The sequence below is a fragment of the Plutella xylostella genome, chromosome 14 (assembly GCF_932276165.1).
Source record: "Plutella xylostella chromosome 14, ilPluXylo3.1, whole genome shotgun sequence".
Lineage (NCBI taxonomy): Eukaryota > Metazoa > Arthropoda > Insecta > Lepidoptera > Plutellidae > Plutella > Plutella xylostella.
Window position 1 is genome coordinate 10,525,753 of NC_063994.1, and position 27,819 is coordinate 10,553,571.

General features: G+C 40.3%; 2 protein-coding genes across 16 annotated transcripts in view; both read right to left on the bottom strand.

The window, feature by feature from the left end:
- Window positions 1–27,819, bottom strand: part of LOC105381404 (neurobeachin) — a 462,556-nt gene that overhangs the window by 277,721 nt on the left and 157,016 nt on the right. The window lies entirely within an intron of this gene.
- Window positions 7,225–8,624, bottom strand: LOC125489414. Its single transcript, XM_048625278.1, has 2 exons — window positions 7,836–8,624; window positions 7,225–7,360 (listed from the first exon to the last, which is right to left on the bottom strand). The coding sequence occupies exons 1-2, from the start codon at window positions 8,485–8,487 to the stop codon at window positions 7,281–7,283; spliced, it is 732 nt and encodes a 243-aa protein (XP_048481235.1). The 5' UTR covers window positions 8,488–8,624; the 3' UTR covers window positions 7,225–7,280.

Genomic DNA, 27,819 nt, shown 5'->3' on the forward strand with positions numbered 1-27,819 from the left:
CATCGCAATAGAATGAGGCGACACCATTTCGCATGAAACTTTCCGCCATTAATCTATACGGGGCGTAACTATGCTGCCCTGGTGAAAACATTGTGCTTGCCTCTGAATTAATCTTTGCTTGTTTGTTCAGTTTACTCAAATATACATTCCGTATAGTTTTATAGAATAGAATAGAATAGAATAGCCGTTTATTAAATTTCATTACATTGACATAAGTACTTAGAATTATTTACAATTTTTTAATTTTATATTTAAATTATTACTATTTCAAATTTTATGTAAATAAGTAAATTTAATTCATTACATAATCATCTTATTTATCTAAAATTTTTTTATTTTTTATTTTTTTTAGTTCTGTTAAACGGCCTCCCAGCACCATAATAGTGCAGGGGTTGAGGTAGTGTTCTCCAAGGTTACCAGCCTTTCTAGGAGAAATAATGATCACATAGTATAGTTTTATTGGAGTAAAAATATATTATTTTGACAAGCTAACATCAAGATTGGTGGAAAATACAATTAAAACTTTTTATGACCTGTATCTAGTATGTATCTGAAAGTGATAAGGAAAGCCAAGGACAGAGGAGAAGAGAGACGATTACTTGCTGATGATGATCATGAAAAGTCAGACTCATTTCGTTCCTACACACAGGAATATACATCAAGAATCCGCATCAAATCTATTGAAATATTCTACAAACAAATAATAAGAAAAATACGGAAAAACAGCGGTTGAATGTGAAAGTCAATAAACAAAAAGGACCCAAACAAAAACTGAAGAAAGGGTCGCGATTTGACGAAGTTACGGACATCTGTGATTGACAGATGGACCCGGTGAGCTATGTATGTATGTATGACATACATACACACATGTACGGACCAACATACTTTATTGACGTAGAGGTTTTTACGACAACTTTTACTGTAACTTTAGAATTTTCATTTGTTAAAGATACTTAGTTTCCTTTATTTCATATATTAAGGGTGTCTTGCACAGCAAAGTAAATCAAAATTAAATAGTATGCCCCTTGCTCTGGCAGTATAATGTCAGAGCAAGAGGTCATAGATTTAATTTTGATTAACTTTGTTGTACAAGCCACCCTAAATCTTATATTATTATTTATGTTGGTAAGTACTTATCTTAATATATAAAAAAAAACACGCACTCACGCCTTGTACTAATGTACTCCCTTGCGGGGTAGGCAGAGGTGCATTGCTGCACCCACTTTTCGCCAGAGTGTTATGTTAGTCCCAATGTAATAGGGGGCGGGCCTATTGCCATTTTACGGGCACATCCAAGACCCGAGAACAAATATCTGTGTTTAAACAAATATCTGCCCCAGCCGGGAATCGAACCCGGGACCATCGGCTCAGTAGTCAGGGTCACTAACCACTACGCCATTCGGTCGTCAAATATATACATACACACATAATGCTCACGACTGTAATCCCAAGTGAGTCACCCGCTTTCCACTGTACATAAATATCTTCATGTTATATTAATTTAATACCTTTTTATTAGCAATAATTTTCTTTCAAACAATGAAAACATAAAATTTAGCGCAAGGCACAACAGCTTTGTCTAAGGTTAACGAGAAAAAACAACCAGGAGAGCAGTAGATTAAAGAGTGAATGAAAGTCAATGGGCTCTTAAAGATCCAAGTACACAGACCTCATTAAACTTGGAGGAGAGAATATTTACCGAACTACTTAACGACCTAACATACGCGTACGCGCATTAATCACCCTAATCACCAATCGATAAGGTTCACAATTGAGAACACGGGAGAATAGTTTAACATTGTCCGTTACTATGTGGGGAGACGGAAAATTCTGAAGGGAAATATTTACACATCGCCTTTCCATCGGACGAAGAATTTTTAATAATCGGAATACTTTGATAATACGAGAGTAGAGAGCGTTTTGTTGTAGAAAACTCTCTTTGCTCTTATTCGATTTCGATGTACCTATATGAATGGTGAATGGATGGGTAAAATGTGAAATATTTCCTGACACACAGGTCACCCTAGTTTAGGAACCAGGGCTACCCCACCTTGTATGTTTTTACTTATTACAATAAAGATATGTTTATGTTTATGTTATGTTAATGAATTATCTACCTACGATTGCAAATAAAAAGTTAAAAAACAGGAGTGTCTATATGTATGTATATATGAATGTGTGTATCAGTCTGTTGTAGCGCAGCTCAAAAACGGCTGAACCAATTTTATTTAATTTATGGGTCAAATGCAAACCCCGAGTGATCTTAGACATATTTTATCCAAATCGGCTAACCCGTACAAAAGTTATGCGACTTTTAGGGTGGGTTGCACCATTTAACTTTAACTATTACAAACGTCAAATCTCTTGAAGATTGGTCTCTCTCGTCAAGGGATTTGACGTTTGTAATAGTTAAAGTTAAATGGTGCAACCCACTCTTAGTGTTTGTAACTAACGGGAGTGTGGTGTAGGAAGTAAAAAGGCCGGAAAAACACTTTACGGGTTTATATTGAAAACAGGCACACGAAAATACAAATTTTACCGGTCAATTAAAGCGCTCGTGATAACGGCTAGACAAAGACTTGAAAAGACTGAAGGTGGCCGCGCTTGCGCCGCCGATGCGGTGGTAGTGACGTCACATACGCAACTACATTCACATGCAAAACATTTTTGAAGATCGTTTACTAATATTTAATACAAGTTATGGATACATATCGCAATAGTGGTTACAATCATAAATAAAACAATTAAATACCTAACTATGGAACGCGTCGTCAACATTCCCCCCCCTAGTGCTGACTCAGCACTCTTTACCAATAGGTATTCTAGCGACGCGCGTGACTGGTCGCTTCCAGCGACCGGACTGAGTCCTGACCTCGACGAGCCGGACCCTGCCATCATTACCTGGCAGGACTGTCTCCACTAAGCCTTTCCGCCAAACGTTCCGCGGGGCATCAGGCTCACCTGTAGTTGACGCGCCTGCTCCTCATTCCATTTCCTCCTCGGAATGAGCTCCGGCAGCACCTCTCTCACCCAGCGCCGCCAGTACATGTCAGCAAGAAGCTGCGCCTTCCTCCACTGTTTTCTCAAATTGAGGTCAAATTCCTCGAACGCTCCGATTACCGGGAGGTTTGATGAACTTCCGAGAAGAAAATGGTTAGGAGTAAGGCCCTCCGTGCTCCCCGGTTCCACTGAAACGTGCGTCAATGGGCGGCCATTCACCATGTTTTCGACTTCAGCCATCAACGTGCCTAAAGTTTCCTCTTTAGGGGCACGTTCTTTTAAAATAACTTTTAATGAGGTTTTGACACTCCTCACCAATCGTTCCCACGCCCCACCCCAATGGGGACTTACTGGGGGAATAAATTTCCACTCCATCTCGTTGTTTACCCCATCAAGTTTCAGGCTCTCCTGATCTATATCCCTTATGGATTTCTTTAGCTCATTATCGGCACCTCGTAGGTTAGTACCATTGTCTGAGTAAATGAAACGGGGCCAGCCTCGCCTCGCGGCCATGCGGCGCAGCGACATGATCAGGGAGTCGGACGTTAGAGAAGGCACGAGTTCGAGGTGAACGGCTCGGACTGTGAGGCAGGTGAATAAGACTCCATAACGCTTCTCCCTGCGTCGTCCTACCGTTACCTCCATAGGACCCAAAAGGTCCAAGCCGCAGTGGGTAAAGGGCCGAAGGTGATGCGCCATACGGGCCTCAGGCAAGTCACCCATGCGAGGGACTTGGGGCGTGCACCTTCTCATACGGCATATTATGCACCTCGTCGCTACGGACTTCACCGTCGGCCGTATCTTTATCACCCAATACCGCTGCTTGAGCTCGTTGACGACGGTCTCCTGACTCCCGTGTGCTAGTCGGAGGTGGTAGGAGAGCACGATGAGCCTGGCGACGTGGTGGCGCCCGTCCAGGATCACGGGTCTCTTTGTTCCAGGAGGCGCGTCAGCTGCGTCGATGCGCCCGCCGCTCCGGAGTACGCCGTGTTCGTCGAGGTAAGGGGACAAGGTAAGTAACCTACTTTTTTACTGATACTTTTACCTTCTTTCAGGTTGGCCAATTCCTCACTGAAGCTCTGGGACTGCGCGTGCTTTATAAGTAACCGCTCGGCTTCTTCCATCAGTTCGCAGTCTATGTCTGCGGCTTGCCTACGGCACCTACCTATAAACTTAAGTACATTCGCAGTAGCCCTCTTCAAACGCAGCCAGGAAGAAAAGCGTTCCGGATCCGGTACCGGTAACACAACAGGTGAGTAATCTCGAACTACAGTTACACATTCAATATTTTTATCCAGCTGACTGTAAACAATAGTTTGCTGTGGCCATGATGACTCATGCGCACGTAAAAACTCGGGCCCGTGACACCATTTACTCATAAATGTGTCATTATCGAAGCTATCTCTAGTTGCCAAGTCCGCGACATTTAATTTAGTAGGAATATAACGCCACTCATTTATTTCAGTTAATTCATCAATCTCACCTAAGCGATTAGCGACAAATGTTTTATAATTTCTAGCATCATTATTTATCCAATGCAAAACCACGGATGCATCACACCAAAAAAATCTTTTTGTAACATTTAATCTATGCTCTTTAATCAAGGTGTCTGCCAGCCTCGCCGCCAGCAGCGCGGCCTGCAGCTCCAGGCGCGGCACGGTGGCCGGCTTCACCGGCGCCACTCGGCATCTACTACTTACAAATGCAACACTAACATTCCCGTGACAATCTATCCAACGAAAATAGGCCACAGCACACATCGCCTGCGTGGAAGCGTCGCAAAAAACGTGTAACTGTAGTTCCTTAAAGTTATTATAATTACCTACACTCGGGGTAGCGGCCACTAGCGGCATCGCTCGCTGACCTTGGGCGCGTCAGCTGTGGTGACGTCATCGCCGCCGACGTCACGGAACCCGTATCAGTCAACACGGGGAAAATAGATGAATAACATCTAGGTATTCTCACCTTTTCAATAGTTTTCAGCAACTCGACCCATTGAACCCATTTTTCAAATGTGTTATCCGTAATTGCGTCATCCCATCCGATGTTAGACCTCCAAGTATCCTGTAGCATAATTTTACCTTGAATTGTAAAAGGAGCCAGGATTCCAAATACGTCGAAGATGGACATTACTACTCGTAGTAATATTCTCTTCGTCGGCCGTTGTTTCCCTGTGAGTATATCGTCGGGGATGCGTTTCAGCGACACGTCGAAACCCAGCAAATCTTCAGAAGGATACCATATTAACCCTAGCGTGCGCTCACCAAGACTCTGCTTATCAATTTTGAACCTTATAGCAGCAGTACTCAAGGTGGCCGGCGGTAAACTATCTAAGACGGCCGAACTATTACTTGCCCAATTGCGAATCTCAAAGCCGCCGGATTTATGTATGTAAGATACATTATTTACCATCTCGGTCGCGGTGGCTTCGTCGCTAAAACTATCAATATAATCATCCATGTAATGTTGTTTTTTTATCGCATGCACTGCGGCCGGCTTAGATAATTCAAACCGGTCCGCATTCTTATTTTTAATAAACTGTGCTATAAATGGGGAACAGCTGGCACCAAAGATAAGAGATTCCATTGTGTATGTCTTTACTGGGGTATTTAAACTTTGACTCGGACGCCATAAAAACCTCAGGGCGTCTTGATCTTCCTTATGAATTTTGACCCTTAAAAACATATCTTTGATGTCACCAATTACAGCTATTTTATTTTCTCTAAAACGTAACATAATACCGAATAAAGATTCCAATAGGTCCGGTCCTGTTAGTAGGTAATCATTTAATGATAAGCCTTTTGTTTTCGCGGCGGCGTCGAAGACCAGCCGGAGCTTGTTTTTGTTTGGGTTATCAACTCCAAAATGAGGTAAGTACCAAGTACGTTCAGTAGGGTGACCATCAGCTGTTAGTTGTGATGCAAAACTGTTATCTAACAAATGTTGTATGCGTTCAGTATACCTTGTTGCGAAGTCCTTATTGGCTGCCATCTTCTTCTCTACACTCTTCAACCTGTTTAAGGCTGTGGCGTAGCTTTCAGTCGGCATTTTGCAACTCTTGTCCTTCCATGGAAGACTGACAAACCACCTACCGTCCTTTAAAGTGGCCGACTCCTCAAGTTGCCGACGAGCGCTTTCGTCGTCAGAATTCGGCCTAGGTTTTTTTGACACACCTAGTGCATCAATAGAAAATCCACGTCTTACCTCGTCGTGGATGTCCCGCAGTTCACGCGCGACGTCGTGGTCACCCGAGTCGGTCAGGAAGTTGACCAGCCCCGCGCTCGCGGCCGCGCGCTGCTGCTGCACCGGCACCACACCATGGACACACCAACCTAGAGGGGTTAAAGTTGCCGACGGTTCCATATTTTTACCTATTCGACTTTCAATACTTTGTAACAGGTGACAATTATCTTGACCAATAAGTAATTCAGGTTTGCAATCAGTATAATAACATAATAAAGACTCATTTTTAAGGAATTTCAGATTATCATATTTTTCAAATTCAACAATAGACAGTGTTTGTAACGGTAAATTGAGTTGTTTACAAGTACGGGCAGTTATAGAATGCATTACATTGTTCACACCAGATAAGCTTACTTGAACTATATTGCTTTTGAATACCATCTCGTTATGAGTCCAGGCCCCGCGCACATGCACGGTGTCGGGGCGGCCGCGCAGCCCCGCGCGCGCCGCCAGCTCCTCGCTGACCAGCGATATGGTCGACCCGTCGTCCAGCAGGGCGCTGGTGTCGTAGGCCCCATTGGGCCCGTGGATCCGCACGGGTACTACCTTCAGTAGGACCTTACAGCTGCGTGTGCCGACGTGCGCTACCGTCTGCGCCGCAGGGGGGTCCTCGAGGTCAGCCTCACTCGAGGCGGGTGTCCGCGACGTGGTGGCCGCGGTGTCCCTGCGTGGCTCGCTGCTGCCGGCGGCGTCGTAGTGCAGTAGGCGGTGGTGGGCGCCGCCGCAGCCCTCCTTGTCGCAGGCGGGCGCGGGACACTGCTCGCGATCGTGACGTGAGATGAGGCACTTGAAGCATATGCCGAAACGTTTTACGTGCTGCCATCTGTCCTTACGTAAAGCTCGTTTGAACTTTCTACAGTTTGTGAGCTCGTGTTTAATCGCGCGACAGAACGAACACTTGTTATTATTGCTATTCACTGCGCCCGTTTGATTCGAATTGACTAACACTGTATATGGGCGTGTCGCACTATGATCGGTATTTTTATATTTATCACTTCGCGGGCACAATACACTTAGGTTTGCCGTGGACGTTATCTTCACAGCCTCGTCGCGCAGGAACTCGGCGAGAATCTCCAGGCGGGTCCGCCCAGGAGCAGCATCCTTGATGAGCGGGAAACTGTAATCAGACCATCTCGGTATGAGCACTGCTGGGAACTTCGATAAAATTATGTTAGTTATGTTCATGCCTTGTAGATAGTCCTCTCTCCCAACAGCACGTACAGCTGCTACAAAGTTTTGTACTTTCACCGAGAACGTCACAATGTCCCTGTGATACTCGGTCGACATGGGTGGCAATTTACGTATGTCGTTTATTATCTTAGATATTATAATCTCCGGGTTTCCAAATCGTAGCTCCAGTGTCGACATTACCTCTCGTGTCGACGTAGCCGTTATTAATAGTGCAGCAACGGCTTCTCTGGCTGCTCCATGTAGGCACTTACGTAACCTCCAAAGGTTTTCCTTCTCGCTGAAGCTGCAGAGCGACGTGGACTCCTCCAACGCTTGTTTGAAATGGAGCCACTCCATGGGGTCGCCCGAGAAGCTTGGGAGGTCTCGGGGCGTGCTCATGCGACTAAGTAAGTTGGAGTTACCTGCATTAGAAGCCACAGCAGTAGCTATTTTCTGTAGTGCACTGGCCAACATTTGCACTGTCCCTTCGCTGCCGGCGGCGTCGGCGTGAGCTGCCGCGGGTGCCGGCGGTGGGCGCGGCCCGCCCGAGTACAAGCCATCATCGTGGGCAGGCTGTGCTGTTAGTGCTGTCTGTGCTTGCTGCTGGTGACTGCGGTCCAACCACTTCTCGATTTCTTCATTGGATTTGCCTTCTGACGGCTGTGGACTGTAATTTTCTTCATCTTCCAAATCGGCAATATCTGCCTGTAGCCGTTTGTCAATCAGTTCCATTTGTATCTTCGCTTTTTCCTCAGCTGCCTGCAACTCTAACCTTTTTCTGCGAGCTATTGAAGATGATGACGTCGACTTAGCAACAGTTTTTGAACCGGCGGCGGCGGCCGTTACTCGACCGTTCGGTGCCGACCTCGTGCTACCCTCAACTGCGAATGTTCGGCTAAGCATCATCTTCTGTTCCATTTGCGGCTCAATTTCTTCAATTTTAGGCGGTTCGCTTTCAGCATGCCTCCTCAGCGACTGACTTCCCGTAGGTTCACACCCTTTCTTCACTAGTTCGCGTTTCACAGCACTCCGTGTGTTCACCATTTTACCGTCCGTTTTTGGCGTGTGAAACATTTAGAATCCGGTTCGAAGACCACTTTGTAACTAACGGGAGTGTGGTGTAGGAAGTAAAAAGGCCGGAAAAACACTTTACGGGTTTATATTGAAAACAGGCACACGAAAATACAAATTTAACCAGTCAATTTAAGCGCTCGTGATAACGGCTAGCCAAAGACTTGAAAAGACTGAAGGTGGCCGCGCTTGCGCCGCCGATGCGGTGGTAGTGACGTCACATACGCAACTACATTCACATGCAAAACATTTTTGAAGATCGTTTACTAATATTTAATACAAGTTATGGATACATATCGCAATAGTGGTTACAATCATAAATAAAACAATTAAATACCTAACTATGGAACGCGTCGTCAACAGTGTTGAAATGTCGGGGGTTTTCAACGTTGGCTAGAAGCTAATTATTGATCTAATTTCACTATATTCCATGACCATTAAACTCTCGCCGTAAACAATGTCTGCCATCAATGCAACCATTTGAAATGATGATTACCTACATTGAGTCATCGCCCACCTACGATAAACGTAATCATCATAGATCATCGGAATAATCTACAATATTACCCGGTGTTGTGGCCAGAGCAGGACCTAATGGGAGGCGGTCCAATTGCCATTGTTCATACATTGAAAACTCGACGATAAACATAACAATTTTTATAGAGTGAGAGTCTTCTAGACAATAATTTAAGTAGGTATAGGACTAACTGCCAGTTTCTATAAGTCTATCTATCCAGTTACTTTCATACGATTTTGACAGATTGTTACTTTTGATTATGTCAAAATCGTATGAAAGGAACTACCAGTAATGGATAGATAGAGTTATAGAAACTGACAGTAAGACGACCAACTGGTGTAGTGGCTAGTGATTCTAACTGCTATGTCGAAGGTCTCGGGTTCGATTCCCGGCCGAGGCAGATATTGGTTGCCGTATATTTCGAAATAACAAAACAAGAAACGGTCATAGCATAAAGGGTAGTCAAAGAAAGTGTTCCAAAAGCCTTTAAACTTAATGATCTCATCACTCAATGTTTGAATAGGTATACAATATATATTATACTAGCTGTGCCCGGGAGCTTCGCTTCGCCCCAAAAAGTTTTCCCGTGGGAATTCCGGGATAAAAAGTACCCTATGTTCTTTCTCAGGGTCTAGACCATATGTGTGTCGCAGGCATCTGGTTGAATCTCCTGTTTGATTGAACCGCTAGCCCGTTAATTGGATGACGCTACTCAGTTGTATGACTAGGCCGAACGTTGATTGTACAAGCGTCACAAAACGTCCAACTAGTTAGCGGACTTAAAATCAGTCAGGTGGTGAATAAAACAAATATGGCGTCTAACAGCGAACAGCTGACACAAAAAGCACTTGTATTGTTATTTTTTGCAAATAAATTAGCTTTAAAGTGCGTTATTTATGTTAAAATAGTGTGACAACATGGATTTACCTATTATTACACCGCCGGCGGATAGTTTCAAAGAAAAAAATGTGCTGAAACTGGATAATTATTTACAACAATATCAAGGTACGTTTATTGTTATTGTTTAGTTAATTTGTGAGATGAGAGCTTTGTAACATAGTCTTTTTGTTGACTCTTGTCTGGTCGTGTTCATCCTAACCAGACATTACAAAGTTGCTATACTATATCCCATTTAACGACTTCGCTGAATAACGTTCAGTCAAGACGTTGGACGTTACAGTCAACCACTTGACGAGTTGTTCTTTAGTCATACAACTGAATAGCGTCATCCAATGAACGGGCTAGCGGTTCAATCAAACAGAAGATTAAACCAGATGCCTGCGACATGTATACCAAATTTCATCCAAATCCGTTCAGTAGTTTTGACGTGAAAGAGTAACAGACAGACACAGTTACTTTCGCATTTATAATGTATTAGTTAGGATTAGGATATATTTTCCTTCCATAATGCCCAGATTTGAAGCACGCCTTCGGAAGAGCCCCAACCACATCACAATGATACTCTAACAAGACGTTATGCTAATGTAATTCTCTTTATTGATGATGCTAATGTCTGTTGTATAGGCGTATCTCTTTCCCTCCCCGACGCAGTGTATGTTGCTATTCCTTTTCCTCTTTTTATACATTATATGTGGCTTTTTCGGGAATTACTCTTGAAGACGATTATGAGATTATGTGGCCTGCTTTTCATGAGAGATAAGAGTTAAGGCTAAGCTCCCATAAAAGTAGGTTATTTCAGTCAATTAACTTGCGAGATTTCGTATATCAAAGTCAATATAGTATTAATAAAAACATAGGTATTAACGATAACCTAACGAGAACATATTTATGAACTGATTCGGAGAAAAACGTTGTGATTTCGTGTATCATTCGGTATTCATAAAAACATAGGGGTATGAACAAAATACTAGATAACATTTGAAATAAAATATTGGAATATTTATTTCCATCTTTATTTTAATCTGTAGGTAAAAGCTGTCTATAGGTAAAATCTAAGGAAAGATCGCGAAAAGGGAAATTTAGGTGAAATCAATTTCTTTGTGAACGAGACACTCCATTCTACCAGGGGCACATAAGGGTAGCGGATCTTTGAGATTGAAAGCAATTTCCGGAACCTATCGGCAGATGTCGCTAGCTGTCAAGGGCAACCGTTTGTGCCTTTACAATAGTGTGGAATAGGCGGAACGAGGCACTTAGGTACCTGCCTATTCAAAAACATACTTTAATACACACATACAGGGTGTCCCAAAAGTCAACGTCATCCCTTAAAGGGCTGATAGGTCAGCTCATGAGAGGCCAGAATATCACAATATGATCTTAGTAAAAACTCGATCCTTTACGAGATATTGACACTTTTATAAATTTGCTGAAAATCGACACCTTGGATCAGTTTTTTGCGTGCCGCCGGTACAATAATCCATATTGTTGGAATTTGTTTGGTGTTGCATCACCCTGTATAGCCCTGCTATTGATCGCAGTCAAAAAAAATATCGAGTAATGCTGTATGTTTAAAAAAAACACGGTTTTCAAAGTCATAAAAGGTAATCGTATTTTTTTATAAACAACTTTGACTCTACATACTGTAAAAAAAATATACCACGCAAACCTGGCACCTTATTTGAAAAAATTGCTCATTTAATGCAGTTTCCAAAATGGTATGAAACGTTACTATTGTTTCAATTAACAAAAAAGTTATTGCTATTTTAGTACAAAACGACCTCGATGTAAAATTGTTAGAAGGAAATTTATCTGACTGAATTTATTAAGGGTAAGTCATGTTGGAATGAGTAAAAGTAAAATAGGCGCTGGGGTCAGCTGTGGCAACATAGATGACGCAAAAATAGCTAAGAAAAAACTTACCAAACTCTTATAAAGCATATTTTGCGTTTTTTACACCTTATTTAAAAAAAACAAACATTTATTGACTTTTATTTTTATTTCTCAAAATTATAACACCACATTATTATATTAAGTACATAATCAGCAAAAATTAATACTCATTAATGGTCATAATCATAATTTTGAGAGTTTGGTTTTGTTTAACAATAACAAGTAATAAGAGGTAATGTTAATGACAAACTGATCTGTCCCTTTTTTGGATACTGTACATGTGTAAGCGTTTTACTTGTACAATATCACACATTAGCATTACTCAGGAATGTACGTTACCATGCGCTACATTTATGGGGAATGTGGAGTTGCTATAGTCCACTTTTTTCGAGAAAGATACTCAAAATGCGTTTTTTTTATTAACTGTGACAACGTTGTCTCTTTTCCCACTCCCGGCCACACCACCTATTTTACTTTTACTGATTCCAACATGACTTACCCTTATTAAATTCAGTCAGATAAATTTCCTTCAAACAATTTAACATCGAGGTCGTTTTGTACTGAAATAGCAATAACTTTTTTGTTAATTGAAACAATAGCAACGTTTCATACCATTTTGGAAACTGAATTAAATGAGCAATCTTTTCAAATAAGGTGCCAGGTTTGCGTGGTATATTTTTTTTACAGTATGTAGAGTCAAAGTTGTTTATAAAAAAAATACGATTACCTTTTATGACTTTGAAAACCGTATTTTTTTAAAACATACAGCATTACTCGATATTTTTTGACTGCGATCAATAGCAGGGCTATACACGGTGATGCAACACCAAACAAATTCTAACAATATGGATTTTTGTACCGGCGGCACGCAAAAAACTGATCCAAGGTGTCGATTTTCAGAAAATTTATAAAAGTGTCAATATCTCGAAAATTATCGAGTTTTTACTAAGGTCATATTGTGATATTCTGGCCTCTCATGAGCTGACCTATCAGCCCTTTAAGGGATGACGTTGACTTTTGGGACACCCTGTATATATATCATCATTATCATCATCAAACGAACTATTAGATACTGGACATTATGTTTTTTCCAAGCTTCCATCTGTCAAAGGTCGTATAAAGAATTAAATATAAGTATTTTCAAAGCACATACAAAAGAAATTATCTAGCAACATACGAATGCATACATTTTATTATGGAAATAATAATTATACATATACCCAGGTGGTTCTAATTTATTTTAACCTTTATTTACCCTAACATAATGAGCTTATGTTAGCCAGTCAATTTGCAAGAGCATGGACCTTGGACAAGAGGTCCAAGGTCTTTCTTTTAATTATTTAAATAAACGGGCTAAATAAGCCCGGACTGACCTCGATGCTTTTGAATTAGGTATTTGCACGACTGAGTTTTTCTTGTTAAACTTTGAAAATAGTATTAACATGACGAAAGCTTTTCAAAGTTAATCTTAAAATGGGTCTAACAATCAAGAAATTAAAGCTCCTTAACGTATACGTTCTAACTTACACGCATTATGCCTAGTTTCACCATAGTCTGTTAGGTCATTAACACCCCTGTTACAATGTAATGTCATCTATTACACGTCATCTCCATATTAAATTCTTGACAGATGTGTCAAAAGTCAACAACTAATCCGGGTTAGTCCCGCTATGGTATGGTCCCGGTATGGCACCCTCTTAAAATACCTATCAAAAAGTCCCGCTATGGTACCCATCTTTTAGATCTACTTTACAACAGTACCAAAAACTGAAGGGTACCATAGCGGGACTTTTTGATAGGTATTTTAAGAGGGTGCCATACCGGGACCATACCATAGCGGGACTAACCCACTAATCCCTTGTTATGATCTAACAGAGTATGGTGAAACTGGGGATAAAGGTAAAAATATACCTACTTGGTAAAGTTCTGAAAACTACATGTGTCTCTTTCACCGCATTTCTTTACAAGGCAACATTCTCAAAGTCGCATTCAACGGCCAATCACCCGGTTCTACCCGGCGCAACCCGCTTTTTATGCTAATTTAATTTTGTCCTAGTCGTACCTTCGTCATTTAGCCGCGTAATACCCGTGTTTGTTACTTTGCCCGGGTAATACCTGAAATGCTCGCTTTTGCGGCTTTGCTGCCACATTTTTCTACTCAAAGCTAATGGAGTGTTGCCTTAAATAATAATTGGTCTGAAGTATGTTTTATAAATACTGCATTTACACCTACATAACAATGGACAACATTTCAAAAAACTAAAGCTGCTATAAATCGAAAACCATTTCGAGATTTAACTCTAAAGGCCACAAAAAAAATGTTTTTGTATTTTTTGGATGTATCATTTTCGAGAAAATCATAAAATAGTAAAAAAGTGCTGATGACGTCATGCATCAGGTGCGATGCATTTTGATGATCAAAGCCCATAGATTTAAAAACAAAGTACTGTCACTTTCATTTTTGATTGACGTTGACGTTTTATCGTGACATTGTTGTTTGCTTGGGTCATTTTCATTAATTCTGTTCTGACACTTTCGTACTATTTTTTTTATTTTTTATTAAGAGATGACCTCAATATAATATGTCCCAGAGCATGCCACCGCATACACAGCTGAAAAATGCTTCTGCTTATTTTTTTACATGATAAGTACCTACTTTCCATCATCAGAAATATCAATGTCATTTGAAAATGACCCATTTGTTGGTTGGCATGTAAACAAAGTTTAAATGTCACTTGTCAGTGTCATTTATGTTTTTTTTCGAAACTCAGGCAATAGACAAAAATAAAAATTGAGCCGAATATGTGACGTCTCTTCCGGTTTTAAAATAATTAACTTTAAAGTTAAAAATAACATGCAAAAATTAATGTATATACAAAATAAAAAAATACGGGTCCACTAATTTTCTATAAACTTTCCGAATAGCTAATAAAAATATAGGGTAAAGAAAATGAAATGTTGTCCATTGTACCTACCTATTTAAAAATATATTTATGAAGACAGCAAAGGAAAAAAATGTCGTTAACTAATCTTTCCGGCGTTTTTGAGGAGTCAAACGATCGATGCTAAAAGGTATTTATATCTTAAACATACAAGGAACGTCGTTTAATTAACGTATATACCATACCTATGTACCATAAAGAAGACAGTTGATCTGTGATACTGAAGGTTCACAGAATGTAAACTGTGCCATCTCATAAACGGATTCCGGTCAACGACCTTTCAAACTTTTCTCATTTTCGATAAAAACTTGAAAGAAGATTTCTTTGGATGGGATTCCACCGTCTTTTCTTGGTGTTCAACTCTTTGAATGAGTATTATATAAAGATTGATTTTATTTTTAGACATGATATTATCAGAAAGCTGGAAGGCGCGAAGAAAGCGGTAGTTCGCTGTCACTATGACAGCGAACTACAGTGGGAGTTATAGTTTAGTAATAATCGGGGGCTCCTTTTTTGCACCAAACATAAAACAACAATAGAGAGAGAGAGAGAATAATATTTATTTGTCGGAAACGGACGTCAACTGTCGCGCCACCTAGCGGAGTCTCTGCGAAACAAGTGACAATTGGAACGCCAGCGCCTCTAGTGGCGCTCGACGGAGTCTAGATAGTGGGGGACAACGTAGAGTCGAGACAGTCTGTACTTGACCGTCGTTCTGCGCACACGTCTAGGAACTGTCCCGCGTTTCTCTTAGTGACATTACGTTACCCTTTCTGTGTTTTGGCTTGCTGTGTGATTGCTAAGTGTTATTGTGTTGTGTAACTGTGCGATAATTAAACGAAGTGATTATTTAAAGTGACTTTTCTTAAAATCGCCATTCCTACGCCTACGAAACACGATGTCGGACAATCCTGACACCCAGCCACCCCAGGAATGTGCACCTGCTCCACCCCCGCTTCCGACATCAGATGTGGGATCAGAAGACGCCACCCCACGTGCTTCACACCACGACACGAACGACGGAAAATGGCAGAAGCTTCTAGAACAACAGAATCGGAATTTCCTGACGCTTGTTCGAGCTATGAAGATACCGTCGTCGTCGACCGAGCTGAGGTTACCCGATTTCAATCCCAGTAAATCCGATGTCGACGCACGTTCTTGGATGTCGACTGCGGACCTGTGCGTTAACGACTGAATCTGCAAGGCGCACGGCTTATGGTTGCCTTGAGTCGTGCTCTGAAAGTGAAGCCTGCGGTCACTTGCTTCCACTACCAGAGCCAGGGACACTGCGCATCCAGCTGCCCAAAGTGTCGCAGACAGGACCAGGATGCTGCCAGTGGAGGAGCGAGTGGATCCGGTGCAGCCAAGGAGAAGAGGGTCGATCTATGCGTAGTGAGCGCGCCTGCTGGGATGTTGCATTAATCTGGTGAGCTGTTTTCGTTTAAACTATGACTGTAATTTCAAAGTTTAGAGGCTAGATGTTTCATTACGTGGATGAGGTTAGTGTGACCGGTACTGTGGAATTATTTTCGAGGTTCGAGTCCTGGAACTGTTAATCTGTCGGGTTGCCAGACCTGTTGACTTTAAAAAAAAAAAAAAAAAGGTTATGACATGGAGGTTGATCAAAATCCTGAGCTTAAGTTAAGTAGGGTTATGAACATGCGTCCATGACCTCATTAGGTAAATCCTGAAAGTTGATTCCCTATTTTTTAATCATGATCTTTTTTATGCTAAGTAATGATGAAGCAATCGATTGAATTGTGTGTTTCTGTGGTGTGTCTTGCTCAATTGTTTAATGCCAGTGGATGGAAGTGGTAGTAGCAGACTAACACTGGATGGAAGTGTTAGTGAGTGCCGGATGGAGGCACTGGAATGACACCGGATGGAGGTGTGCATTCGTGATGAGTACTTGGGTAACCGGATGAAGGTTGCCGGACAAGTGAGCAAGGACCATTGGTAATCAGATCCTGATCCGTGTTTTTCTTTAGTACAGAGTTAAAGATAGTGGATTAGCTTTCGAGTATTGATTTGTTTTGTCTGATACTGTTCAAGTTAAAGCATCATAGTTCATCAGTGTGATGAATGCAGAGTTCATCAGCCCACTGCTTTCTTCCCTGACTAGGTCAGGACTGGCCGAGTAAAATTCAGTTACTGCGTTTGTTTATCTTTCTTTCCAGATAACTCACACGAGGACGTGTGAGATGACATGATGGCCGTGTCGCAGCGTTGGCAGACAAACGCCGCATCGATTTTGATTGCAGTAGCGACCAGTGGCAACAAATCATGGCAAGATGCTCTAGCTAGGTGAAGTACAACTTGCAATTAATTGTACCTTGAACCGCGTTACAAAGGCTTCACCATTGGAGTTACTTATCGGTAAAGTCGCAAGACCGTTGTCGTTGATGTGTAGTGAGGTTGATAACGAAGTCGATACTGTGTCAGAGAATATTCAGAGGAGTGCTGACTACGATAAGAGTCGTTTTGATAGAACTAAGGCCAAAGTAGTGAATTTTGAGATTGGTGATTTTGTTTTGCTAGAAAATGAAGAGCGAAATCAAACTAAACTAGATGCAAAATTTAAAAGTCCTTTTAAAGTAATCGAGGTCTTAGATGGTGATCGTTATCGACTAAAGGCTTTAAATTCAAAACGAACTTACAAATATGCTCACGATAGGTTAAGAAAGATGCCAGCGAGCGATGTACCAATCAGTATTGACGATGATGTAGACTATGTAGAGAATGATGAAGATTGAGTTTGGGTGGATTCGAGTGGTTACTATCGACCGTATTAATTCGACTTAACCAGTAGCTGAACCGAGGTAAGAGAGAGAGTGGATGTAGAGCTCGTGCTCGTGTAAGGCTCTGGTTGTAGTCGTGGTCTTGTGTGACCGTAGCGTGTGATACACGCGTGCAATCCACATGAGGTGGAGGTGCGTCTTTGAGTTCGGTTTGGATTAACCGTGGTGATAGGTGATTACTCGAATGAAGTCGAATGGTGTATCAGAATAACTCATTTTGATGATATTTTTGTTCGTGATTGGTACATGGCAAACTGATGAAAGTTACCTAGGTACATAAGATTTGACGTGTACTAGTTGTGTCTGTGTATAAATTTGTGTTAGTGTTGATACTGCTGATTGAATTAAGTTTGATTCTGACTTATGAGTTTTCATGAAAGATGAGAGATGAGAGATGACAGAGACAGAGAGAGACTTTAAGTTTGTTTTTTTTAAATGTCAGGAAGATTGGCCGAGCTGAGTTACTCTCAGAAAATGTTTCTTTCACAGAATGACACACGAGGGCGTGTGCCAGCAGGATGGCCGTGTCGGAAACGGACGTCAACTGTCGCGCCACCTAGCGGAGTCTCTGCGAAACAAGTGACAATTGGAACGCCAGCGCCTCTAGTGGCGCTCGACGGAGTCTAGATAGTGGGGGACAACGTAGAGTCGAGACAGTCTGTACTTGACCGTCGTTCTGCGCACACGTCTAGGAACTGTCCCGCGTTTCTCTTAGTGACATTACGTTACCCTTTCTGTGTTTTGGCTTGCTGTGTGATTGCTAAGTGTTATTGTGTTGTGTAACTGTGCGATAATTAAACGAAGTGATTATTTAAAGTGACTTTTCTTAAAATCGCCATTCCTACGCCTACGAAACACGATGTCGGACAATCCTGACACCCAGCCACCCCAGGAATGTGCACCTGCTCCACCCCCGCCTCCGACATATTGAAACAATGAATATTTCATAAAAAAAATCTTAGGACTATGGAAAAATTAGATTGTGGGATTTAATGACTTTGTTTTTGTAAAAAGCCCTTAAATTGTAGGTTATACTTTTTTCGGACGATCCTTCTTTATTGTATAAATATAAACGTACTTATGTAATAATGCCAACATGGCGACGTCGTGTGCGTCAATAACGTGCATGTTGTTATTTGTTATTTATGCAGCGTACACAAAATGGCCGCCGCGACAAAATGGCGCCGCCTCATATTTCAGCAGTTCGTGCCGCGACGCCGCGTGCGAACCGCAGATATTATAAAACTGACATGAATTTTTAACACATTTTTGCTATTTATATCGACAGTAAGAACGATGTCACATACAGCGTGTCCCACCGTGTTTCGACGGATATACTACCTACTTACGGATATATTTTTTGATATATTACTTTAATGCAACAGCAGGCTCTTACCACCTGATTCGCCACTCTTACCACATTCTAAACGTCAAGAGTCTGTAAAGCCCCTAATAGTTATGCCAGTTAAATGTGGTTTAATTTTTCATGTCAATAAATGAATTGTTTAGTTTGACATCTACCATCCAAGTGCATGATGCTTGCTCCCCGGAGCCGATTTTGATTTCCTTGTTTGCCGTTCCACTAGGAGAGCAGAGTGTCCTAACTAATCATAATTATTACTGTGAACGCGAACTATAGTTGCAGGAATCTCCTATATCCTTTGTATGCATGCATTCCTAGTACATTGAATATGGAATCTCTAATTAATTATTGGCTTTGTTGCTTGTTGCTTCAATTAAAACTGCTCAAATAGACAGGCAAATCGGATCATATAAAACAGTATTGTTTTGTATGTAAAAAAAATATTAACGATTAATTTTAATACTATAATAAAGACTGCACTCAATTAATAAATATGGCATACTACAAACATAACTAAGTAGGTATAAGAATCGTGCACATTTATTGCATTAATAATACTTAATTATAACGTTTTTTACTAACGCAAAAAATATTTGTAGCTGCAAAACCAAAGACACAGCTTATCGTTCACTGAGGGAGGGATGAAAAGGAAATAATACGAGTAGGTGGTATCGGTACAAACAGAGAGACTACAAAAATGGATATGTATTCACTTTTTTGACATGAAAGAACGTCCGGACACTTTGAACTAATCCAAAGATAAGAAATATTTTGAATAACATCAGAAATATATTAGATATTCCATTTATTCTCGTCCATATTGAATGAAAGTAGGTGGTAGCTCTACATTATACAGATAAAGTTATATTAAATACGAAGCGAGGCTTCATATAACTGAAGAGAACACCGCACTCAAACAACATATAAATGCTTGAATAATTCTACCCTTCGGGGGAATAAACATAGTATTTTCCAAGAAATATTAAATGAAACTTTGCAAGCTTGTTCTGAACAAAACAAAGATGGAGTAATGTTCTCTGCTATCTTCTCTGCTATCTAATCTTGGATAACATTTTGATAATATAATCTTAAAATAGGAATAAATTCATTTGAAATTAAAGCACAGCACAGAATATAGGTAGTTACAGAGAAATACCTGCCTCTATGAATACACCTCTAAGGATTCGATATAAAATGGTAAATAGCATAGTCATAAACATTACGATCATTTCATTGTGTTTCAGTAACTACATAGCCTTTTTGAAGTTCTATTCTAATCTTTAAAAAATAATCGACAACTTTCCACGCCAGAAAACAAAATTCAATGAACATTATTCATATTCATACTTCGAAGTTCAATCGATTATGAGGCTTATTTACGGCCCTCGGCTTTATTCGAATAACTTTCACGGAACGTAATCAGGGGTCCGGTGAACCAAGGATTTGTTTATCATCAGCAAGCTGCGGTTTACGACTCATTTAACGCTTTCATCGCTCAAATTTAAAGACTACTGGTAATATAACACAAAAATCTTTTTGTATCGCTGACAAACGACATAAAACATTCAAAAATTTAGGCCAAAAGTTTAACGCTCCGGGGTCCATGACAAATCACTTCCAGCAAAAAATTTACAGCAATAAAATCAGCTTAACCAACTCGTAAAAGACGACTAATTAATTTAAAAAATATAAAATGAAAGCGTTGTTTCGCTGCGACGTTTATTAATCTAAGTAATCAGGGCCCAGGGGCCGGGCTGAGGGCGAAAAAACACCCGGATATCATAAAAAAACTCGGCAGTCGGGACCAATACCATAATCTCTCAAAGGCGCGTAATCTGGCCGAAAATACTTCTCAGCATGAATGCTGCCCTGGTCCTGTACATCCTTCAAACGTGTCCAATTTGCGAAAATTAAGATTGAAGATTATTTTGATTACACACACACATCAGTTGCAGTTGCTTTGTGTGTATACATTAGAGCCGTATATCGTATGAAGAACGCCGAATAGCATACCGAGTTAGACGGAGACGAATTGAAAAATTCACCATTCTCGTAGGTAGCTCGAGGTGTTTTTTTTGTTGCCTATTGTTGCACCGAGCGTGTCCTCGCTTCGGAATTCTAGCTGCATTTGTTTGAACAATAAAAAAAGAGTCTGCATATGGATTTAGATGCCTCGAACAATAGTCGGATGCAGTGCGAGCGGGCGTAGATTCAGTCATGTTAACTGTAATTTTATGGCTTGCTGCTGGAAACGTTTACAGCTCGTAGTTACGTGAGCTGCAATGTTCATTTTCGGATAAACTGGGCCAGATTCACAGCGAATATCTATGTACTTTTTTTTAGGAGAATATTTTTTGTTGTTGGTGCTGACATGAATTGTAGATATTGCGAATGTGCCAAGATCCACGGAAAGTAATCTCACTGAAGCTAAAATATCTTGCAGAGTCATTCCGAATGCCTCCTTTCAAACTAAGCCAAAGATTGATCGAAAAATAAAAGGGCGTTGTTAAGAGCTACTGACTAGGCCCAAACTAACCCGATACGTACTAGGAGCGGTGAGGCTGCAAAAGATACGGCGATTCAATCACTCTGCCATTACGACATACGGCTCTACGCCTCGGGGCGGCTACCCTCTCCGCGGGGGTCGAGCCCTTCGCAAAATTGCGAACATGCAACCCCTAGCGCCTATAATACCCTGGTACATTTATTGCATATTTATTTTTTGGCCCTTTTGCGAATCACACTATTGGCGAATTTGCATTCCTTTGTAGGAATTTAGGTTGCTTACGCGTTCTTGTACCATGCCCGACGGAAAAGGAAGTTGCAGAGTAGAGTTTTTATTTACCTGCAAAAAAAGAAAACGAATTAGATTCTTATAGCATACTAATTAACCTAAAAGAGTACTTAATTTTTAAAAACAAACTGGTAAAAAATATACTATTTAGTGCCAAAAGAAAATACCTACTAATTTCGTCATTCATTCCAAACGGCCTATCTTATTTTACATAATCATCCTCTTTTCTCTCATCTCTGCGGACCTTCCGTGCAAATCGTAATTCCACTTGCATACTTAAGTCCAGTCCGCAAGCCAGCGATTTACATTCTAACCGAATTAGTAGCGCCGTCTTCCTTTTACTGAATGCACAAATTGTTACGCAGCTGGCAGAATAGCACCAGTTCCTTTTCCAGTGAAATTAAAAAGAGCCGTGCCAAAAAAAGCGCCTTTTTGTTTTCTTTCAGCGCTTTGGAATTGCTGCAGTTGCGTTTATTTAGCGCTAAATACAAGTCAGTTTTCTGGCCTGTTGGAAATTTAATTTCTCAGTCAGTTTAATAACGTGTCTTTGGTAATCGCAGCCAAATTTCACTGGCTTCAAAAAGCGTTAGCAAACCCGAAAGGTAATCGTATTATGTGAATTACGCCGCGCATGAGCCGCCTCCTTGACAAATTCCTTACGTGTCATAAAATACATAACATTTCACGATCCAATCTTGCAAATGCGTACTAAATCAGATGTTTTCAAGTCGCGAGCGGGCGCGGCCTCGGGCTGCATTAGTCGCGGTCCACTGACTCAGGATGGGATCCTGACAGCTGCGAGACTCGTGCATGTGTCCCAGTTATCATTTTATGAACATTAATTTCTATTAAAATAGCAAGATTTATAGCATTTTCATCTTGTTCATGAAGAAAAGGTTGTGATGGGTAAATATTTATTTATAGTAGAGTATTTAGAAGAGGTTGTTTTTTGCATCTTAAACATGAATAATATAATTCTAAATACCAGGCATGCATAGGAAATAGGAACCATTACAAAAACACCAGCGGACGGCTCGTACCCCGTACACGATCGGGCATTACTCTAACTCTTTATCACGGGATCAACCTATTCAAATTAAACGACTCGTGTCGGGAAAGGGTCGTATTCCTCCGATTTCAGTGTTGGAGACGAAGATAAATAAGCTTCGCACCGTTTCTGAATTCCTAGTAAGTCAAGCAGAAAACGATAGCGGATCCTATCCTATTGTTTAATTGTTACATTAATCAAGTTAACTTGGCAACAAAAGAACGTACTAAATAAATTAACTAGTAAAGGAGAGAAATCGTTAGTAACGTTTTAAATCTAACGTGAACGAATATAAATGATCTAGGTAGAGAGAAAGAAAGATAAATCATAGGTTACCTGTAGGTTTTAAATTAGAGGGATTCAATGTATACATAATTGCTTTTATAAACTGTGCAATATAAGTATATAAATAAATAAATGGTATACGACATAATATTTACGTAATGCTTTCACGGACTAAGAAAATGAACAGTGAATCATAACTTTTCCGCAACTTTTATAAACCAAACATAAACAACAGTAAAAATACGATGAAATAAGGACATAAGGGCGCACGGACACAACAAAATATGTAGGTTAGGTTCACATTCCTTCGTTGTAAAGCAGCCGTAGAACCGTCATAAAATTGAATATTCCAATCATGCTATAACTCGTGCCGTCATACGCAGCCAGGATATCTTCGGAAGCAATCAAAGTTATTCAATTTGGCCCTAAACTGGAAAAAAAATATACTTTTCGCCCGGTCTTATCGAGTTTGTTTCGACGCCCGATAGGTGTAGGAAACGCTATCTGGGCGGGAATCGAATTTGAGACCTCGCGCCATCCAAATTGATTTAGTTTACCTTCCCCGCCGCGGCGGTCGGATTTCATAAATTTCCAGCGGTATTTTGAAATGGAGGTGGTTCCTTGCGACGTATGACGCCCTGGTCTATACGAGGTTAGCCGAGGTCGGCACAGGCGCGGAGAGAGTAAACTGATTTTCCCTCAGGGCTCATAAGAGCTTAGAATATTTCAAATATTTTCAGTCGATAAACTAGAGCGAGAAGGTGGTACATTATACCGTCTGGGATAGCTTCATAAATATTTGAAGCTGAAAATCTTGGGGTTTAGCAAAGTATGTGCCGAGGCACTTTGCGAAGGAAAATCCGTTATGAAAAGTAAGATCAATTTGTACAGCTAAGTAAGTTTTTGAGAGGTACCAATACCTGTTTATGGTTATGTATGTATAATGCTGCACGATATAAGAGCTCTACCTATAGTATGTAATCCACAAAAACTTAAACGCACAGTCCATAATAGTCAACTGCAGGACCTCATCCGAGGCTGGAGGGTTTTTGCCATAATCTCCAATCTTATAGGGTGGGTTGAAGATATCCCTCTCAACAAACATTTAACAAGACATGTCTTTACTTTCTTTCTTTACGAAAAGTTCTGCCCCGACCGGGGATTGAACCAGGGTTCTTAAGCAGTCAACAGTCACTAACCACTACGCCTTTCACACTTCATTGTAATTTAGACATCTCACAACATCGGTCGAACTCACATCATAATGTGTGCACAAAGCAGCGATCACTTAGCTGTCCAAAGGTTTGTTTAGGAACATGTGCGGGCCTCATTTGCATACCGCGCCAGCAATGCACGCCGAGCGTAGCGATTCTATATTTTATGGTGAGTCGGCTTCAAAATGAGTTTATTTTGACTAGGTATGATGAATAAAAAAAAATAGCCTATCAGGATATGTGAAGAGCCAGTGTAGTATGTACTGGCAGTATACACAGTGCAATTAGATCAATAAACTGCCCAATGAAATGGATACACTGAACAAATTTCATAAGGTCAACAGTAACTTGCTCAGTAAGTATGTCAGGTATATCCATGGGTGCCTTTGCTTTAGAATATACTGATAAAATTCCAACCTGATGCGAACATACACACAATATTATCATGAATGTCAGTCGAACAACAGTCATACTCATGTTTCTATATCAATTAGAGGAATTAACATGAATACCGCTCCAGGCGAATCCACTGTGAATGATTCCCAACACAGCGCCGTGTCACAATAACATACTCGCACGGTTGCGAATGATTGAATATTCCTGTTTCATGAAATAAATATGATTGGATGACGATAGCAGATGATACAGATTATCCAAAACGGTCAGAAATACATTATTTGGTTACGCTTATATACGTGAGGTTTATTTAATATTTATACACAAAAAAATATATAATCAGAAACGATCTTTAAAGTGATAAAGACTACAATTTGTTATTTATCAAAGTTGGACCTTAGAGGAAGTGCACTTATTAGCAGAGTATACCAACTCGGACAGAATAAACCAAGTTTACATAGGGTCAGGGGGCCATTTCAGGGAATCCGGAAACAAAGGACCGTAAGCTCCTATACGGGTATGCGACCCTGGTATTCAGAGCGGTCGAAGCGTGGTTGCCCCAAATACGGTTGTTTGTCTGTTTAGTTGTAGTATCGATATAGTTTGTTTGTCGATAAGGCATTTCATTAGTTAAAGGCGACCCCTTAGTTAGCTACTGTCACTGGAACCTACGTGGTTACATTTCACTAGCCTGAGCCTCTAGGTACTACGGGATTCGCAATTATGAAAACGAAAAACGTCTAGATTTTTTTACACGCACTCATTTACCCAAAAGCCTATATTATTTTTATAATTAAAAAAATATGCACACAAAAATGTTGCGGCAGAAGCGCACTCCCACTCACTTCGCGAAAATACTGGGAACTTTGACAAACATTTTCAGGTGCTTCTCATATTGTCCGGAACTTTTGAAGACAACTCTCCAACTACTGGCGAGCTGTTCAACTACAACTTCCATTGTTAGAAATATCTTGTTTGAGTTTTAAACAACGACAATGGGATACAAAATCTGATAGTCAAACAAGTTTACCGATTTGATGTAATTAAATGAACTCTTCAAACATAGTAGCGATAAATAAGAGATTGTACGAGATTGGATTAAGTTAGGTGGATGCTTTTTGGAAGATACGCCATGCAATAAGTCATCTACCGGTTCACAGCAGTTACCCGTTCTTTGTCAAATAAGACCAGCACACTATTATGTACGTAAATATTACTTGTGTCTCCCTTATTACCAAAATTTTTTAAAGGGATGGTGTCCTTTATTTATATAATTATGTACCCATTCAGTAAGCTAAAAAAAACTTAATGTATATAGATAGAAGACGATAAAATTAACTGAGGTGATGTGCTATTACAAATTAGCGTAGTATTCTTTTAAAATACCGTTTTTATCACAACAAATTTACATAAGCCAGAGAAATAAATCGCGTAGCCATATTGCGGTAATTTTGAAAATTATCGCTCGCTATTAGTTTAAAGCTGAGACGTAAATAAAAAACACCGTGGGAATTTCAAACATATTTTTAGTCTTCAGCAAATTACAAAAATCTTTCATACTCTCTTATTATAATTAGGTATACCTTCATTATGTTGGTATTACTACACTCACGGGCAATGAAACAGTTCCAGTGAGAAAAGCATCAAATTACACCTAAACAGAAAAGTTACTCATGGACGCATTCTTCAATACTTAAGGGCCCGTACAGGGTGACGTGCCGCGCCAATTTTGGGTTTTCAATGCTCTTCACACAGCACAGGCAGTGACACGCACACATGTAAGTTTGCACAGTGGGTCGATAAACTTTTACTCGCCAACTTTATTGACAATTATGTTCAAGTACATTTTGGGTGATTTTAGGGTAAGTAAGTATAATTCTTACTTACACTGGTAGGCACCAGGAAAGAGTAGAAATTAATAGGGGTGCCACTTTACTCTATACTCGGAACCCGATTAGCTTTCTCAAACAAATGTGGTATTTACTTGTAGAAAGGTAACTAAAAGTATTAAATAAAGTGTAGATAATAAGTTTCGGGCATCCTCCAGCCAACTGAACCCCGACGACAAAGCAAAGTAAATACATAGTGTCGCAAAAGGGCTATACTAAGCCAAAAGGGGATGACTCAAGGTGTCATTCTGAACAACTTTTGTTCTACGAGATTTGAAAATTCGCGAAAAAAAATATTCGTTTTCCATGGTAAAAAGTCACATGTCCAACAAAGTTTCTATGAAAAAGGTTTTTTTTTGTTAATTTCCAAAACTCGTAGAGCAAAAGTTCAGAATGACCCCCTGTCTTACTCCTTTTTACCCGACTGCCGAAGGAGGAGGGTAATGTTTTTTGATTGTATGTATGTATATATATATGTTTGTCTGTTTCTTTGTTCCCTCCTGTAGCCTAAACGGCTTGATAGATTTTGATGTATGAGGTATTGTTAGAAGCGTATTGATGGCGCGATGGCTATAGGCTATGTGACGTTCCATTAAAATGTACATAGCGCCCTCTTGAGGACATAACGTGATGATCGAAAAAATAATAATTCAACTTTGCCGTGTAAGGTATCAAATGAAAGGACTTGATTTTCACATTACAAAAATATGCATATTGAAGGTATTTAAATAACAACACCAAAATTATTGAAATAAAAAATGATCATGAACTACCTAGTACCTACCTACCGACGTAAAATTTCATAAAATAAAAACAACTAAAAAGTTACAAATAAAAAAATACAATTATAAAAAACTAAAAACCTGACTGTACGCTAAAAACATGAAAACGAGTCCCAATGTTAATGGAAAGTATCGCAGGCGGGGACCAACTTGACCGCCACTCAAGGCCGTTTTCTAAGTAACATTCAGCTAAATGGTGAACCCTCTGCTGGTATAATTTGTTTATATACCGCTTTTTCAATACCTGTAAGTACATTTTTTGGCAGCATAATATTTTTACTTAATTTTAGGGTTTCGAACGTCAAAAGAAAAAAAGCAACCGTTATAGGATCTCTTTGTTGTCCGTCTGTCTGACTGACTGTCTGTCACCGCCCTTTTTCTCAGAAACGGGTAAAGATATCAAGCTTATATTTCGCATAGATGGGGAGTACCCCAAAAAAAATATTATGGTACTCCCTGTCCCACACAAGTAAATTGGGGCTTATATTTTTTCCAGTTATTTTGATGTGTATCCTTT

Bases quoted from the DNA above. Each gene is read 5' to 3' on its own strand.
- LOC125489414 (XM_048625278.1), bottom strand. From the start codon at position 8,487: ATGTTTCACACGCCAAAAACGGACGGTAAAATGGTGAACACACGGAGT. The intron at 7,361-7,835 runs GTAACTCCAACT...GTCTGATTACAG, and splicing joins TGCTGTGGCTTCTAATGCAG to TTTCCCGCTCATCAAGGATG.